General features: G+C 44.3%; 1 protein-coding gene across 1 annotated transcript in view; it reads right to left on the minus strand.

Annotated features, from left to right (window-relative positions):
* Nucleotides 1–17,709, minus strand: part of LOC308080583 (protein Shroom2-like) — a gene marked incomplete at its 5' end in the record, with an annotated part of 30,835 nt that overhangs the window by 8,350 nt on the left and 4,776 nt on the right. The window contains 4 exons of the mRNA XM_080422476.1: nucleotides 1,211–1,903; nucleotides 4,145–4,227; nucleotides 4,657–7,054; nucleotides 8,527–8,652. Coding sequence (XP_080278602.1) covers nucleotides 1,211–1,903; nucleotides 4,145–4,227; nucleotides 4,657–7,054; nucleotides 8,527–8,652 — 3,300 coding nt within the window. The remainder of the gene's footprint in view (nucleotides 1–1,210; nucleotides 1,904–4,144; nucleotides 4,228–4,656; nucleotides 7,055–8,526; nucleotides 8,653–17,709) is intronic.

Here is a 17,709-nt window from a genome sequence, read left to right on the forward strand (position 1 = left end):
ACTAGGAAAGTAATCAAACTCAGATTTTTCCCCACATGTACGAAATAATTAGCTTCAAAATCTACCCCGACAGGATTTCAGTTTCAAAATTTTAGTACTTTTACTTTTGGTACTTTAAGTATATTTTGATGCCAATACTTTTGTACTTTTACTCAAGTAACATTTTGAACATAGGCCTTTTACTTGTAACAGAGTATTTTTATATTGTGGTATTGCTAGGTATTGCTCTGAGTACTTCTTCCACCACTGTCAAAAAGCTGTGTATAGTATGTTCTTTCAGCAGGTTCCTGGTCATAAAATGGAGGCGTCCAGTCCAGTCCAGTCCAGTCCAGTACAGTACAGTACAGTACAGTACAGTACAGTACAGTACAGTACAGTACAGTACAGTACAGTACAGAAGGTAAACACAGAGCAGCAGCTTTACTTTAAGGACCTGACATGCTCTCTGCTATAAGCTGCTTACCTGACAGTAGGCCTGTCACACATGATCACCTGATCACAATGATTTGAGATAATCGCAAATTATTATTGCAGAATCGTTTCCCTTCGGCTGCATTTAATTAATCCGTCCAAAAATAGCGGAAAGAGCAGATCTGCAAGCTCACAGCGCATCATGACGTGACGTGCTGTGAGCTTATAGATTGGCTATTTGAAAGTATACAATTATTGAATATGGCCTATTTTGGCCATAGAACATTATTTAGTTGAATTATTGGTTCCCGGTCATTGTCAGTCATTTCTTTGTATATTGAAGTTATTTGTCATCTGCCCTGTGCAATTTTTGTTTACAACGCCTAAAAGGCAAACAATTAAATCGTTTGCAATTACAGGCTCTATGCACAGCAGCCATATTGGAAAGAAATTGGGCCTCTTCTTACTTCCTTCACAGGTGTTACCAATGATACTAATGAAGGCTCTGTTCCATTCTGGTCGGGGTGCTGATATCGTGCATGATGGCTGACTAGAAACACTCCATTTGGGTTCCCAAATGGCCCCTTATGGACAAATGGAACCAAATGGACCCGTAAGAGTTGTACACTCTCAGAGTTATGGGGGTCCTTGAAAATAAGACAACCACTTTGCTACGCTAAATGGAACAGAGCCTTAATTAGTATTATTGGTAACACCTGGGAAGGAAGGAAGGAAGGGGCCCAATTCCTTCCCAATATGGCTGCTGTGCATAAAATGTCATGATGGAGACGGTCCTTACCTGAAAGGAGCGTCATCCTGGGTGGACACCGGGGGAGGCCTGTCGGTCAGCCTCTGGGGCGCGAACTGCGGCGAGGGAGAGCGCGCCCTGTCTGCGGCAGAGGGAACAAACAGAGACTCCGCAGTCATGAAGGAGAGGAAGGAGAAGGAGGAGGAGGAGGCGGCACAGGGCGGGGTCGGCGGCTCCATGGTGATGACCGGCGTCTGCCGCCTCTCCGCTCCGTCTTCTCCAGCTCCTTTACGTGGCGGCGGGTCCGGTCCTGACGCCCTGCCGGGACGAGGGGAGGATGAGGAGGCAGCGGAGGAGGAGTCGCATCCCTGGGCGTGTGGAGAGCACGGCCGAGGCATGGGGCTGGACGAACGATGGAGCGCCGTCTCCGCTGCCGGCTCCGCCTGGCCGCCGGCGAGGAATTCCTGGGATGACGATGTGGTTTCCGGGTCTGAGTGGTGAGGCCTGGGCACAGGCAGCAGACTCTTGGTCTGGGAAGGCTGATGGGCGGCGGCGGCGGCGTGCTGGGAGCCGGGGCCGGGGCTGTGGCGAGGAGGAGGAGGAGGGCTCACCGGGAGGCTGCCGCTGTGGGAAGGGCTGGCGGTGTCCTGCAGTAGACTGTGGTCTGGATGGACCGGGAGGGAGCAGTCTGACCCGGGAGCAGGCTGTGGGCTGAGGTCGAGCCGGCCCGGCGGGGGTTGGATCCTGAGAAGATAGCAACACATTTTAGTCAGTCACTCACATTGTAATCAGTCAAAAGTCAAATTTCATCTGCATGGCATATTGCTCACATAAGGGAAACCTTAATGGCAAACAAATACACAAACTGTACTACAATATACTGTATAATTTTTTTTTACAAAAAAAGCAAGATGTGTATACGGTGTCAGTGTTGATTTTGACAGCAATTTTAAGTCAATTTAAGTAAATTTTAGTCTTTTGAATAAAATTCTGTTTAGTTTTAGTTGACTAAATATCATAAGATTTTAGTCGACTAAAACGTATTTTTGGCGGGCCGTCGAATTGATTTTCACTGAGCTGCATGCCGAAAATAGCCCATCTACAAGCTCACAACGCGTCACGCTGCCACGCGTTGTGAGCTTGTAGATCAACTATTTGTTGATCTACCAGCTGTCTGTGACACCCACGCGGACCCATGATGACTTGTCTTAGTTCTACTGGATCTCTACTCCACTAGTCCCTCCCGAACATTTTAGTGTGTAGTTTTTATTTGTTGACGAAATTGTCAGTATATTTAGTCATAGTTTTAGTCATCATAGCTTATTTTTTTTTCGTCAGTGAAAAAAGGTAGTCGACAGCCATTTTTCGTCATAGTTTTAGTCAACGAAATCAACACTGGTGTGAGTGTGTGGCAACGCAAGAGGCAGCTTGGATTGTAACTTAAGACAAGGCAAGAACATTGAAATGCCAAGTTACTGTATCAACGCTGAATAGCATTTGGCTGGACACTGTGGCACCACCATTATCATTTTGATCCACTGTCCTATCGGTTGATGGGGAATGGGCAGGAGCTCCGTTAAGGGGCTGCCATGGTCAGCGCTGCCAATGTGAGTGTGTGTTACCATCCAGAGGAACCTAAGCCGTGTGTGTGACAGCCAGTGAGGGGCGTCGAGTTACACCTCTAACACTGATCATCACAAAAGCAGGACTGGAGGGTAAAGTCTTTTTTTATGACAGACTGATGCCTGAGGAAACCAAGTGACCTTTTGTTTTTTTTTATCACGGACCCACTGCTGTGTGTGTAAATCATCCCACATTTCACCATTTAAAGCCATCCTCCATTATTGCAGCAGTCTTTTTTGTTTTCCAGTGCCAGCCTATAGTTCTAGACGTGCATTCCAGAGGATTCTGTCCATGGATTGATTTTGACAAATACATGTATTTCCTGTGCAAAGTTCAAAATGTTAAGCTCCTCTTGAAACAATACTTGCCTCTATCAACTGAGGCGTAACAAACTATTTCAAACCACAACCCCATACGATGCGGTTTGGTGAGTAAATTAGGGGGTAAAACAGTCAGAATTTGAGGGGGACATTTAACAAGCCCCCAGGGCTTCAAACGTGTGGCTCCTCGCCTGAATGAGTGGCTGGTAGAACAGTAGACGAACCTACCAGCCAACATGCCTGCAATTTACCTGCTCTTAGCTGCGGCTGGTGTTCATTTCCCATCAACACAAGAGTTTCAACAAAGCGAGCAGTAACGGTCAAGGATCAAATTCACATCTCTGTCATGAGAAGGGTCACATAGGCACAGAGCAACCGGGAAGTCGTCTTTGTTAATACAAGGCCAAGGAGACAGCGATACACTCCCCGCCCTAACACACGTACAGTTATGTAAAATATGAGAGCATGTCACCGAAGTCAGCGTGGATAACAAGTCACAGAGATAAACATCATCTGCAACCTGGGAACACGGCAGAATGAGATGCAAGGTGGCAGATAAAGCTGGTCACCGTTCCAGACTAGGAAAGATGACTCGCGACACTGAGACTGGTGTTTCACACTGAGCAAACCAACTGCTACCGCTAGCTTGGCACCGTCAGATATAAACATCTTTCCTCAATGTGTTTCCTAGTTAAATGAAGGTTTTTAATCAATCTTTTTAGGCACTTAACTGATCCTTGTGTTTTAAAAAAAAGTATATCTACATGCTGTGAACCTTATCCTGCCAGACAAAGCCTTCTTTTAGTTTTTCTGCCTTGGAGTTCTTCCATCTATAATATTAAGATTTATTTATTTTTTATTTTCAAAATAGGGCCGCTCATTTCTCGTTATATATATATATGTTTTTCCTTCTTATTGAGACAGACGGAAAGGAAAGCTAGGAGAGAGAGACAGTAATGTGGATGTAACATTATCAAACCTAAACTGCAATCTCTTCTTATCATGGTTTTACAGATAAACTTAAGTAGACTCTCCACCTCACCTGGTGGTGTCACTGTTGTGCTGGTCAGGTGTGGACTCTGTTTGGGGCTCTTCAACAGGCTCTCTCCACGGCACAGGAATACTCTGGAACACAAAGAAACAATGCTACGTTTCATCTTTAAACTCTATACTGTACATTCATTTTACACACATTGTCATCGAATTACAACTGAATCTGTCATATACGTATAACAGTCAGTTGTGAGTTTAAAAAAGAAAGGACAATGAAAGTAGACATTTCATTCCATTTTAGATTGAAACTCATCAAATAGGCACTTCTCTGCAAGCCGTGATATTGCATTTAATCTTCTGTACAATGGTGTGAATTAATGTTATCCCTTTCCTTAATGATTAATCAATCATAGAAATGGTGTGGTTGATTAAGGCTTAATCAACCACACCATGTCTATGATCGATCGATTAACCAATCAATTAATCAATCATCATTGATTGATTGATTAATTGATTATCATTATTAGCATAACAATCCACATAATCTGGACATTACGGTACCTGTGAATGGAAATCGGCAGAGGGAGAGGACCTGGATCTCTCATGGACGCAGACAGCTTTCTCCTCAACATCTGTGTCCAAGATATTTTCTGCAGAGTGGTACCTCCCTTTAGTCTTCTTGGCGTCTGATGGCTTCCTCTGCATGTCCCATGAAGCCTGGTACTCTGCAAACGTCCCCAGCCTCTGCTGCTCCAGCGAGGCCTGCTTGTCGGAATCCGAGGGTTGCCCTTTCTGGGATTCTTCGTGGAGCACAGTTCTTGTTTTGGTCTTGCCTGCCTCGCCGAGGTCCGCGCTGGAGCCTGGCTGGCCCAGTTTGAGCGCTGGTCTGGCAAACGCTGGCTTGGCCTCAAACAACTTCCTCCTCTCCCCGAAGGAACCTCCTTTAGACTCACCCTCTGCCATCCCAAGCTTGTCGATCTTATCTGGCTCAGAGAAGGAGTGAATTCTCTTGGCCAGGGGGAAGCGCTTGCGGCCTCCGATGCGGGAGATCTGCCCATTTCCGCCGGAGGAGGACTTCCCTGCAGAAGAGGCCGTCTCAGCTCCAGCAGGCTCCAGATCTCGTCTCTGGAAGGAGGTGGCCTGGAGGACCCTGGCCTGAGCCTCCTTCAGGTGGTCTTTGTAGGAGTTTGAGAAGGAACCTTCCGAGGAGGTGGAGGTCTCTGTTGACCTCCATCCTTCCACCTCCTCTTCGTCCTCCTCCTTGCAGGTCAGGGTGGCGGCGCTTCGACTCTTTTGCAGCTGCGCGCGTTTCTCCTGGATCTCGTTGCGCAGGGCGGTGGCGTAGCGGTCGCTCCTGCGGAGTGCTTTTCCACTGCCACAACCGGCGGTGCTGTCAGGTGGGTCCACCCTGAGTAGAAGCTGGGTGCACAGCGGGTTTTGTCGCATGTTGGCTGCACTGTTAGGAGCCACTTGCCTCTCCACCTGACTCCGACTCTCCTGGGTCAGAGAGTGGAGCAGCGGTGTTTTCTGGGGTGATATTCGATGGTCATCCTGTGGTTGCCACAGGTCCAGGAGCCTCGGCGGACTGCCCTTTTGTCCATTACTGGGCTGATTTGGGGAGTGTCTTTTGACGTCATTCGAATGTTCCTCAACTCTCTTCTGCCCGTCCTCTGAGGTCCCGCCTTTAACGGAAGCGGGAAGATCAGAGGATGGGTGGTCGTACACTCGACCGTTCCCCGTAGTGGCAGTGCGGTCCTTAATATCACCGTAAGCTATTTGGGACTGAGGCAGAGAGTATTTTGTCTTGATGCTGTTCTTCACAGAACAGGAGCTTCGGTCGTTGCCGTTATCCCAGTGGGACGTTTCTGTGTCCCCCCTCCAGCTCTCAGCCTTTCCCTGTCTAGCCTGTGGCTCCGCCAGCTGCCCTGATTGTTTGGTTGGGACAAACAAGTATCTGTTGTAGCCTATGTTCTCCGTGTTTTGGTTTGCTACGGAGTTGGAGTGCCTCACATGTTTGCGGGTGGAGATGTTGGTGGGGAGATCCTGGAGGCTACGATAGTAGCTGCCCACGCTCTGTTGTTTTGACGCAGAGGCGATCCTGGTCTGGAAGAAAGGGCTTTCGTCGCTGTACTGCCTCTGGTGGCTGGGAGGGTAGGCGAAGGTTGACTGGGTCTGTCTCACATCGTTGCTGGACAGAGAGAAGAGTTTGTTCGGGGGGACCTGGTTGTGGTTGTGATCTGCTGCCATGCTAGGGTGGAGGAAATCTTTGTTTGCGTGAGGAGCATTGATGCTCCGACGGACCTCCGGGCCTTTCTCGTGGTGGTTGGGGCCGCTGCGGTGGTGTTTGTGGACGCTGGCTTCAGCCGGTCGGTCCCCTCCTCTGCCCTGGCTCTTCGAATGACCCCCAGGACCGTCCGAGTAAGGGAAGACCTTGGTGGCGGCGAAGCTGTCACTCCTCAAGGGAGGAGGCGGAGGAGGAGGTGACTGTGTCTTCTTCCTGTCAGGTACCTGCCACACGGGGCCGTTATTCGATCTCCCCGCGCCGGACACCCGAGAACCGCCGTGTTCCTGTTCGGACGCCCGGGAACCCTCCCAGCCTCCGTTACCCAGTGGATGCTGCAGGTATCTGGAGCGCTCGCCCTGCCTGGGACCCTCGCTCGGCGGGCCCTTAAAGAAAATGTTCTCCGTACTGGTTCCCTTCCCACCTGGCAAGCACGGGTCGGGACCCGGTGGGCTGGAGGCCCCAGCCAAGCAGCTGAAGCCAGAGTCTCTTTTAGCCGTTCCTCCAGCAGGGAGGGGTTCAGTGCTGCTGATGTGTTTGGTAGGAGACAGGCAGCGTGGGGGGAAGGGGTGAGAGGGCCGTTCTAGTCGCTCCATGTTGTTCACCGAGTTGAACTGACTGGACATCAGTGGCAGGTTACTCTGCTCTCCCTGGTCAGAGAGCTCCGTGGATAAAGACCTTTGAAAAAGAAGAGCAGATGAGACATTTTTCATTAAAGTCCGGGTGAAATGGCATTTTCGGTCATTTTATTTTTAAGTTTCAGTCTGATATGGCAGCCTGTATGTTTCTGAACCAATCAGAAGGTCCCATCCCCTTGGGCAATGGGAAGACATTAGCCAGAGAATGCTATGTTTGTAGCCTGCAATGACCTGCATCTCACACAGCCCGAGGGAGAAAGAGAGGGTCAGTGTGAAGCATGTTTATGTCACTATACCGCTTATTTCTCACCAATGTTTTCTTCAGATACATATTTTAATGTACCGTTTGAGTTTAAAACGAGTAATGCATCGTCATCTTGAGTTGTATAAAGAACATAGCAGCCCAATTGTGTCTCCCTAATGAAAATCAGGTGCGAGTGGAAGAACGTACGCTTTGGGAATCAAACAGGTTTATGAAATCAAGATTCATTTAAATTCATAAAGGTCTATCTATGTCATCACGCAGTACTTTTGCGTTTACAGGAAGTAATTAAACATCACATTTTAGGGACTTTAGGGAATGATGTAAAAATACACAATTTGTTTGCCATGATAGATTTGTCCTCATTATGAACGCCGGTATGCTCTAAAAGTGTGAAAAACATTCACTTTACGAATTCACAAAAAACTTCACTTTAAGTGATTCCCTCAACCCCATTAACGGAAATCAAAACAAGCATGTTATTTGTAATAAGATGTGACCAGATATAGGTTTCAAAACAGTAAGTTAAGATGTACAGTACATACCATGACTTTTAATCAATGTATTTTAGATCCATGTTAAAATGTTAAAACATTATATGTTGTGTGCTCTCTCAACCAATCAGGATACAAATACATAACTGGTAAATAAATGGTTTTGTATTGCAGTAGCGTTGAAAGTTTTGGAATGACAGACAGATAGACAGTCTAATATTGCATAAAACTCAGTCCCTGTGAATTATGGCTAGAAGTTACACCTGGCTTCATTTTATTTTCAAGGTTATATTTAAGGACATTCTGCCTCAATGCATAAACCTTTGAAGAATGACAGCAAACAGGCTGAAAAGAAAGGAATGACGTGCAACCCAGCTCATAAACTAGATTTTAACCTATGAATACAAATATACCATATAGCTCATCGCTGTCTGGCGGAGCCGGAAACCTTGGATGTTCAAAACCATTTCCTTGGTTAAATATTTAGAAAATCCACAGACAGACTTAACCACTTTCAACCTACCGTCTATATTTTGTGCATGTGATTATAGAGATTGAAGATTTTCAAAATTGTTCAAAAATAGTGACAAAGTATTAAATATGGCATTAAATAATGGGGAAAAAACATAAAGACATGAAACATGGAGATACATTGTTTCTGTGCTGTACAGCACTGCAAGTACAGCATAAAAATAAACAATAAATACAAGTAGAATATTCTGCTATGTTATGCAAACTATAAACTAACTGTCCCACCTTGCTTCATGTTTGTGTTGCCAGACTGGAGCAGCAGCGGTGGGTTCACTCCCGGTGACCTCTGACCCCTCCTCTGTTAGCTTAGAGGAGTGCCAGGAATGAGGTCGTGATGCAGGCTCATTCCTTCTGTAGGAGAAAAGAGATGAAGCAACAGGTTTACACCGGCAGGCTTTACAAACTTTCTCTCGTGTCACAGACCTCATATCCACCTCACAGACCCTCATTTGAAAACATACAGGACACAATGATTTGATTACATGTTTTAGTTCAAACTGTATTGTCTAAATATCATTATCGTACACGACAAATGGAGATTATTCAAACATATTGCTAAGTCTTTTGTGTTATAATAATTTAAAGTGAACTGAATTGAAGTTACATTCAACTACTCTTCATTTGGCTGGGGACCGTCTGGAGCCCTGTCAAGGACCCCTGGCGATCTCCGAATGACACTTTGTAAACTACTGTACAGTTCCATATGGAGGGAAAATGTACTGTATTTCAAATGTATAAAAAATAAGATTAAGTCACACAAGACAGACTTATCAACCATGGTATCCAGAGACCCCAAAATAGGTCACAAAATGTGTTGACAGGTACATGGACAAAAGATAACTTTAAATAAAGATTGTGTTAATAATTAATATGTAGTAACAATGAGAAGTCAGGTTGCAGAGTGAAACCAGCTGAAAACATTGTATTCACATGACATACAAACATACCCTTTGAACCGGTTCTTCCTGGGGTGCATGTTGGAAACAAAGGAGTATTAATACCCGACTCAGTTCAAAAACAGAAGAACAATAAGAATGATCAAATTGTCATCAGGGACGATGCCAAGGAGTGATCCGCATCGTCACATGAACTCAAAATGATGACTATAAACCACAACAACAGGACACGGGCGTGTGGAGGGGGTTGGAGTTGATGGAAGGTGACTTTGTGATAGGTTAAAGACACCTTAACCATAGTTTCTCGCAGCCAGACGATCAGACATTCTTAATTCAATGTAGGGGCTAAAACTTATACTTTATAATATATAAATGCATTGCAGAACCAAAGCAAAAACTACAAGGACGGTGATAAGATATGTTTTCAAAGCAGCAGGCAGACGTAGGTTTTCTGCACCGTTCTAGCCACTACATTGAATTCAGACGTATCGGTGCTATCAGATCAGATGATCTCTGATCGTCTGGCTACGCAAGACTACCTTAAAGGTTCATGTGAGGGACATTCAACTTGTAAACATACAAACACAAATAGAAGCACACCTAACATCTCACATAGAGTTCATGTTTACACACACAATGTATTGGTGACTAGGGAGCACAACTAGCACCAGTTATTATACTGTAGGTATGTATGTACAGTATGACATTCAGCTTAATGAACCCCACAATCACATACACACAGTACACAATATGCAGAGGGTGACACGATTGGGAACACAGAACACAATGGATGAAATCAACCATCCGAAAACAATGCGTTCACCAAACACGATGCTAGTTAATGAGTGGGTCTCTAGGCTAACTATTTCCCTGATGGACGCCAAAGTCCATGAGTACAATTTTATGTTACATTACTTTGCAGCACTAACATTTTTTTTTCTAAAAGTAGTTTTTGCTGATATGTGCATGCTTTCAGCGCATGTTGGATTGTCCAAATGAATCTATGAAACCATTGAAGGTTCTTAGCATTCTATGGAGTCTGTAGCAGTGCAGTAACGTAGTGTGATATTTAAAATGTCAGATATCTCAGTGGACCTTGGCATGACATGACAGGCAGGTATCAGAGCTACATAGCAAAATCCTCATTGCTGATTTATGCATTTGTAACTCTGAGAGTGTACAAATGTAACCAAATGGACCCTTAACAGGTCCATTTGGTTACATTTGTACACTCTCAGGGTTAAATTAACACTCAGGATTTTACTGTGTAGAGATTCACCTTCCGCTGTACCTCATGGAACTTCGCAAAATCTTGCTTAGGAAGCCCCTGGCCGCACGCATGTCACTTTCTGATGGCATTGTTCTGGGTGATACAATGTCCACCATCTTCACCTTCCTGGGTAAACGAACGAAGGAGAGGAAGATGCATTGGAGTCAAGCTATACGGTAACCGGAGAACTTTGTGGAGTCAGAGAGTGACAAATTAAATACAAAAGGCAACTTGTGTTGGTTACTGTCAGAAGACCAAGACATGGCTAAAATGCCACAGCTATCGTTGAAATGTAAACGGCAAAGTAGACAATGTGAATCATTGTGCTGACTCATAGAGTTTTGGATTGAGTTCAAACCTTCCCCCTAATCTTGCTTCCTCCTGAAACGACGATTAGAATGGATCCAGTCAACAAAGCAACGCAAGACCTTAGGCTGTAATCTCTAAGAAATCCCAGAAATAAGCCTCACAAGACCAGGGTAAAATCTGCCTTCAGTAATTTGTGTTGACAGGAAACAACGATCTAACAACATCTGCTACAACATGTATGACCTCCTCTGATAAAGACAGATGGGGGGAAAACCAATTCCTCCGCTGATGATATCCCCCCCCTCCGGTCATTATTATTTTTTGCCGGTGGGGATAAAAGTAGATTTTGTCTGCTTCTGGTCAGACTGAATTAAATACACGTATTTCCTTTGGGGAAGTGTAGACTGTCCGATATGTTTGATAATATCACAATTTACAAATGGAACCCTGGGTATGTGGTTTCTGGTGACAGAGAGTGTACTCGTGGTTAGGACTCGCGGTCTCAGGAACCACATGCCCCCCCCCCCCCCCCCCCCACCGCAACCCAGCATTGGATGAGGTCACCAAGACCTTCATGTGTCTCCTCTCTTCTGTCCGTCTCCTTGCCTGCCTATTTACAACAACAAAAAACACGTGGAATCCAATAAACCAGCACCCCATTATGCCACAGTACATTATATTTTAGGCGTTTAGCCGACAACCGCAGCCAGAGAGGCCCACATTGTGTGAGCAGGACAAGGTTTGAGTGCCTTTCACGAGGACCCAGTCATTTCCTCTTGCATTTGTTGTGTATTTGACGCATGGCTGTTCATGAACACACACACACACACAGGACCCCAGGAAGACTAGAGGATCATTCATGTGACTCTAATGGGGATCCTTTAATAAACATAAACATAAACAAACATAAACACACACTCGCCCAGTGGACAGCCATATGTTCAAAGACAGCATTTTGCTCTTTTACCACATGCTGCATACAGATGGAGCTTAGCCTCTGAGCCAAGGGTTCATTCGAAAAATGAAACTGGTTGTCTCTTGCTTTAATTCCAATCGTCCGTCTGCTTGAAAAAGGTCACTAGTTCATGACCCGGTGAAGGCCAGGTTGTCTGGCCGAAACGTTGTGTACCTGATTGCAAAGTACAAAATATTCAGATAATGTGTGGACTTTTTTCCTTCACTCATCTATGATGTCAGTACTATGGCCTAAGTCATCTCCATATTTGTGCAAAGTTTCAGCCCGACCCATGTACCTTGACTTCCAGTATAAAGTTTACGTTTAAAAAAGTTTAAAACATACTGACAGTCACACACACACACACACACACACACACACACACACACACACACACACACACACACACACACACACACACACACACACACACACACACACACACACACACACACACACACACACACACACACACACACACACACACACACACGGGCGGACTTACCGTTGGGCTAGGGTGGGCTGCAGCCCACGGGCCTCCAACTGGGGGGGCCTCCGATTTTTTGGTGATTTTTTTTTTTTATAATAATAAAAAATCTTTGATCAAATTTGATCAATCCGCGAAGAATGGGGGCCTCGAAAATTACTCTAGCCCATGGGCCTCAACTCCTATAAATCCGGCACTGCACACACACACACACACACACACACACACACACACACACAGCACCTCTTCTACATGACTCGGCCCATACAGTGCCATGCCATGAAAAGAACAACCTAGTTCACAAAGTCACCATCATGACAAATTCAACGGCCCGAACCACAGTGCCTACTAAAAAGTTTTTTTTTAAAAGGCAAAATCTTCCACAGAAGCTGGTGCAGTAGTACAACTTCTAGGCTGAAGTTCAGACTGCAGTCTTAATGAAACCTTAACCCTGCCAGCTCCCGATGGAGACGGTGCATTCTTTAGCCGGTGGAATGCAAGGAGGTATTTTCCCTTGGCATACCCTCTGCAGAAGTGGGACATCTCTGTTGGCCATCTCCCAGAGATTCCTGCACCGTGCTCTCTGCATGTGGGAGAGGGGAACCTGCCACTCTGTCTGAGTCAGCAGCATAAAGCAAGTATGGCTGCAACTACTGATTATTCTCTTGGCGGTTATTCTATCGATTCGTTTTTTTATTAATCGAATAATCGAGAAGTGCATTTCCCTTGATAATTATAAATGCGAAAAACTTTATAGTGCGCAAAAATAGCGCATCTGCAAGCCCACAACGCATTGCGAGCTTGTAGATCAGCTATCTTTGGTCATTTTAAAGAATTTTGAAAGAACAAAAAATACATTTGAAAACGTTCCCATAAAATGTATTCAATCAATTTGTTTAACTGTTGCACCCCTAAAAGCAAGCATGCCTTTCCTTTTTTTAAACTATATTTTGTCACAAATTACAAACTTTTCTGATAAATTTGAAGAACTATCCGAAAAGATATACGAAAGAAAAAGATAATAAACACATCACTTTTTATTTAACCACTTAAGCCATATTCAAAAATAGCAGATCAAAACATTTTGAAATGTTTTGATGTCACCTATAATGACATGCCAAAAACAGGGACGCTAGCTTGACAGTGGTTAAAATTGGGACACATTGGCTGCATAAATGCCGATACTGGAGAAAAAAATTGGAAAATAATGGCCGATATATCTGTCTGGCTCTACATTCAATCTCCTTCTCCCTCTTTTGTTCTACCTCTTCTCCCTGGCCCTTATTTGTTTACATTGTACCGCTCTATCATACATGATCTACAGCAAGGGATAAGCCTGGGTTTGTTACCATTTTCTCTCGTTATCTCTGCAGAGTACATCTCAGATATGATTGTTCTGGAGACATGACATGGAGATATTTGTTACCTGTTCCTTCCTGGCTCCTGTGTCTTTACTCGAGTGCTTCCCTGTTGCACACACGTTCATTCAATATTTGTTACATCTATTGTATGGCTCAGACCTTTGCGCGCCTTTACAATTGGTTTAGCTTTCAATGCTGGGGAACTTGAAGCTTGTTTTGCTGTAGTGTGTAAGCTGTTCGGACAGAAACCTTGTAGCCTATCTCCATATTTCAACTTTTTATGTTTTTTTTTCAAATTAATGCCCTACTCTGTCGTACAAGACAAGTAGCAAAACAGCTGATCTATAAGCTCACAAGTTGTGAGCTTGTAGACTTGTCTACTATTTGTGAAACATTTTGAAAGTTAAAGTGGGTAAGTATGTCTATGGGTCTTATAAACATTTAACCAATGAAAGATATTAACAAGAGCCTGTGACTAAATAATGATCTTTAATGGATCTATTCCATTTTTTACAGAACAAGGTTTCGCCCAGCGATAAGTTAAGTGCCTGAAATGTGGTATACACGCCAGAGAGATTGACAGACAAGCGTGGACATCGGCAGAGGAAGACAGACAGAGGGAGAAGGAGAAGGAGAAAAAACGGAGGCAAAGGGGGGACAGAAAGCCGCTCGGCCTCCTAACAGAGGCTCCACAATGGAAATGCAAATGTCTGTACAACAGCGTGAGGACCTATTGTCAAGGGATACAGCTAGTCTGTCACAGATATTTCACAAGAGAGAGAGAGAGAGAGAGAGAAGATAGGGAGAGACAGAGACATTCCATGGTTCCTCCCAGGATATGACAGCTCTGGTTTCACCAAATATAGGTCTCAATCCCTCAAAAAAAGCAATAAACTAAACATGACACTGTCTGCAGCAAAGTTGACCTAGTTGGATGGGAGGGCAACAGTCAACAGTGACAAACAACAAGTGGTTTAGCTACAGTCCAGTGAAGTGCAGCTCTCCACAAGATGTGACAAGACAGTGGATGAGAGACTTAAAAACATGAGCCGGTCAATCTCTAACATAAACAAAACGGCCTCCTGCCAATGAACTGGACGGGATGGTCAAATTAACTACTTAAGTCCTATACTTTGTCGTATGCTGAATAGCGAAAATAGGCAATAGGCAATCTACAAGCTCACAGCTCGTGATGCTGCTATTTTTGCAATTGTCTGAAAATAAAATGAATTAAATTGAAAATGTGGCGTCCCAAAATAGGGACGCCACGGTTAATGTGGTTTGAGCCAACAGGAACACAGTGAAATGCGATGATGTGAAATATCCACACTCGTGGTAACTTACCAAAACGTCTGAAGTTTTAATTAAACTGGTTTTCCTTGTTCAAAGAAGAACCGCAGATGGAGACGAGACCGAAACTGGGTCTGGCGTTAAGCGAAAAAAAGGGGACTCTTCTTGGTCTACCTCTCCACAATCTGAATACTTCTAAATCACTGCTTCAAAAGCACCTCCAAGAGAGAGAGAGAGAGAGAGAGAGAGAGAGTGAGAGACGGTCCTTATCAGCATGCCTCTCACCACACTGACATAGATGTGAGCTGTGTGGAATCTAGCACTTCCATGACTGAGGACAACGTCAGACTGTGCTCTTGTATGAACTTCGAGCACAGTCACACCCACCCACACACGCTCCCTCCCACACACACACAAACACACACACACACACACACACACACACATACAAACTCCTCTAGCATGCCATGCGCTGGTGTGCCTGTGTTGTTTGGAGTGTGTTCCTGGTGAATAAGAGGTTTCCTTGGGGATTATAGGGAGGGCTGTGGGGGATTTGAGACAACTAAGGGGTGGAGTTATGGTCCTCCAGGCCCTGTGTCCTTGCTGTAATCTAGTGTCTGTCACTGGCTCTCTCTCTCTCTCTCTCTCTCTCTGTGAGTGTGCGTGCGTGTGTGCGTGCGTGCGTGCGTGCGTGCGTGCAGTTGAAAATACATATTTTTTGTCAAGAGACACTTTTGGAAACATGGAAAATGGAAGTATCAGAGGTGGACAAAGTACTCGACCCCCGTACTTGAGTAAGAGTCCAGATACTCCTGGTCAAATGTACTCCACTACAAGTAAAAGTAGCTCAGTCAAAATGTTACTCAAGTAAGAGTAAAACAGTCATTGCTTTTAAATATACTTAAGTATTCAAAAGTACATGCTTTTATAAATACTTAAAGTACAAGTAAAAGTAAAAGTAGAAGTACATTTCTTCATTTTTATATCAATGAATTGCTGTAATGTTTTCACAATGAATTTATAGGACCTTGTAACTCTTGTTGCTGAGAAGTACTGTAACTCTCTGTAACCACCTGCACTGCATGCACTGATGTGCTTGATTGTAGAACCACTACGTTATACAAAGCCTGCAGAAACACCTATAAAAACATAAAAAATACTGAGGAACCAGAACTAAATAATTTCACTCCTATACACCCATACGAGATGTAACAAAGAGGCGAGCGGAGGGGGAAGCCAGAAACACGGTTAGTGTGAGAGCAGACGTGTGGCCAATTGCATTTTAGGGAAGAAAAAAAGAACAGCCAACCTAAAGGCCAAACCGCACCCAATGCAACTAGTCGCAACTCCTTGCAACAAAACCGTTTTAAGGTCAACCACACCAATGCAACTCCTTGCAACTGCTATTGGGGATAATGGTTGCACGTTGTTGCAAGTAGCTGCATGTTGCAAGGAGTTGCATGATGAATCATTGGTGTGGAGTGGGCTTAAAAGTACTCAGTACTTTACAGCCTTCCTAGAAATGTACTCGAGTAAAAGTAAAATATTTGTCTTGGAAATGTAAGTGAGTTTCCAAGACATGTAAGAGTAATAAGTATTTAAAAAAAAAATCTAATACTCGAGTAAAGTACAGATCCTCAGAATCTGTACTTAAGTACAGTACTCAAGTACATTTACTCTGTTACTGTCATGTTACTGGCAAGTCAAAATCACAAGCCACACCTATATTTACAGAAAATAGCAGATCTACAAGCTCACAATAAATAAATACATGCCCAAAAATAGGGACATCAGGTTGAAAATGGTTTAAAAAAATCTAAATTATATTTTTTAGTGTAAACAATTTGCCTCTGTATTAGGAAATGCATGCGAGTACCTATAATACATTAACAAATGTATATTCATAAACTTTTTGCTTAGTTGTGTATAATGCAATAAGAATGTGTGGTTTGTCGAGGTACAAATGGACTTGTCTCACAGCACACCATTGTGAGTTGGGATTTTGTGACAACCACTGATCCGACAACGACTGGACCGTTTGGCAACCCCTGGTCTAATAAAGAATGGTGGGACAGAAACCCCAGGCCACAACGGTGCTGCTTAGTTATGCGTTTCTTCAAAGCCACATCTCACATCGGTGCAACATTTTACACGGCTGGCAAAACTGCCATTTAGCGGATGCAATTCTTCCATAGAAACATGCAACAGGTGCGGACAGACACTGAGTTCAGTTATGTCTTCCTCAGTCACTCACTTTGACAGGACACAATGCAGCTGCGGACGGACTGTGACGCTGCTGGGATCAAACCTGCAACGTTTTTAGCAACGGAACGGACCACACATCAAGACAGAGACCAGCCACAGCACTCTTGGAAGAGTCGTTGAAAACACACAGAAGCCAAGACTGACTGTCTCTCTTGTGATCTATCACAGGGTTACAATTGCTATGATCGATTAAATATCTACGAAACACAACCGAAACACTTATATTATGTCTAAGCCAGTGGTTTCTCATACCTTTTCGTGCCAAGGACCCCTAAATTGATATGTATTTGCGGATTCACCCAGAAGAGAAGATTTGCGTTTAATAAATTATTCAAACATTTTCAAACACAACACAAAAATAGCAGATGTACAAGCTCGCAGTGAGCTTGTATATCTGCTATTTTTAAATAGTCACGGTCTAACATTTAGCTGAAACCTCTCCAAGGACCCCACTTTGAGAACCAATGGTCTAAGCAATGTCAGGCATAACATTTCTGAGAGGGTTTGAATGTCCGCTACGCGTCTGTCTCCACTGCCATCCCATTCATCCTCCTGTTATATATTACACAATCTCT

Source organism: Gymnoscopelus braueri (assembly GCF_963280865.1).
Source record: "Gymnoscopelus braueri genome assembly, chromosome: 24".
Lineage (NCBI taxonomy): Eukaryota > Metazoa > Chordata > Actinopteri > Myctophiformes > Myctophidae > Gymnoscopelus > Gymnoscopelus braueri.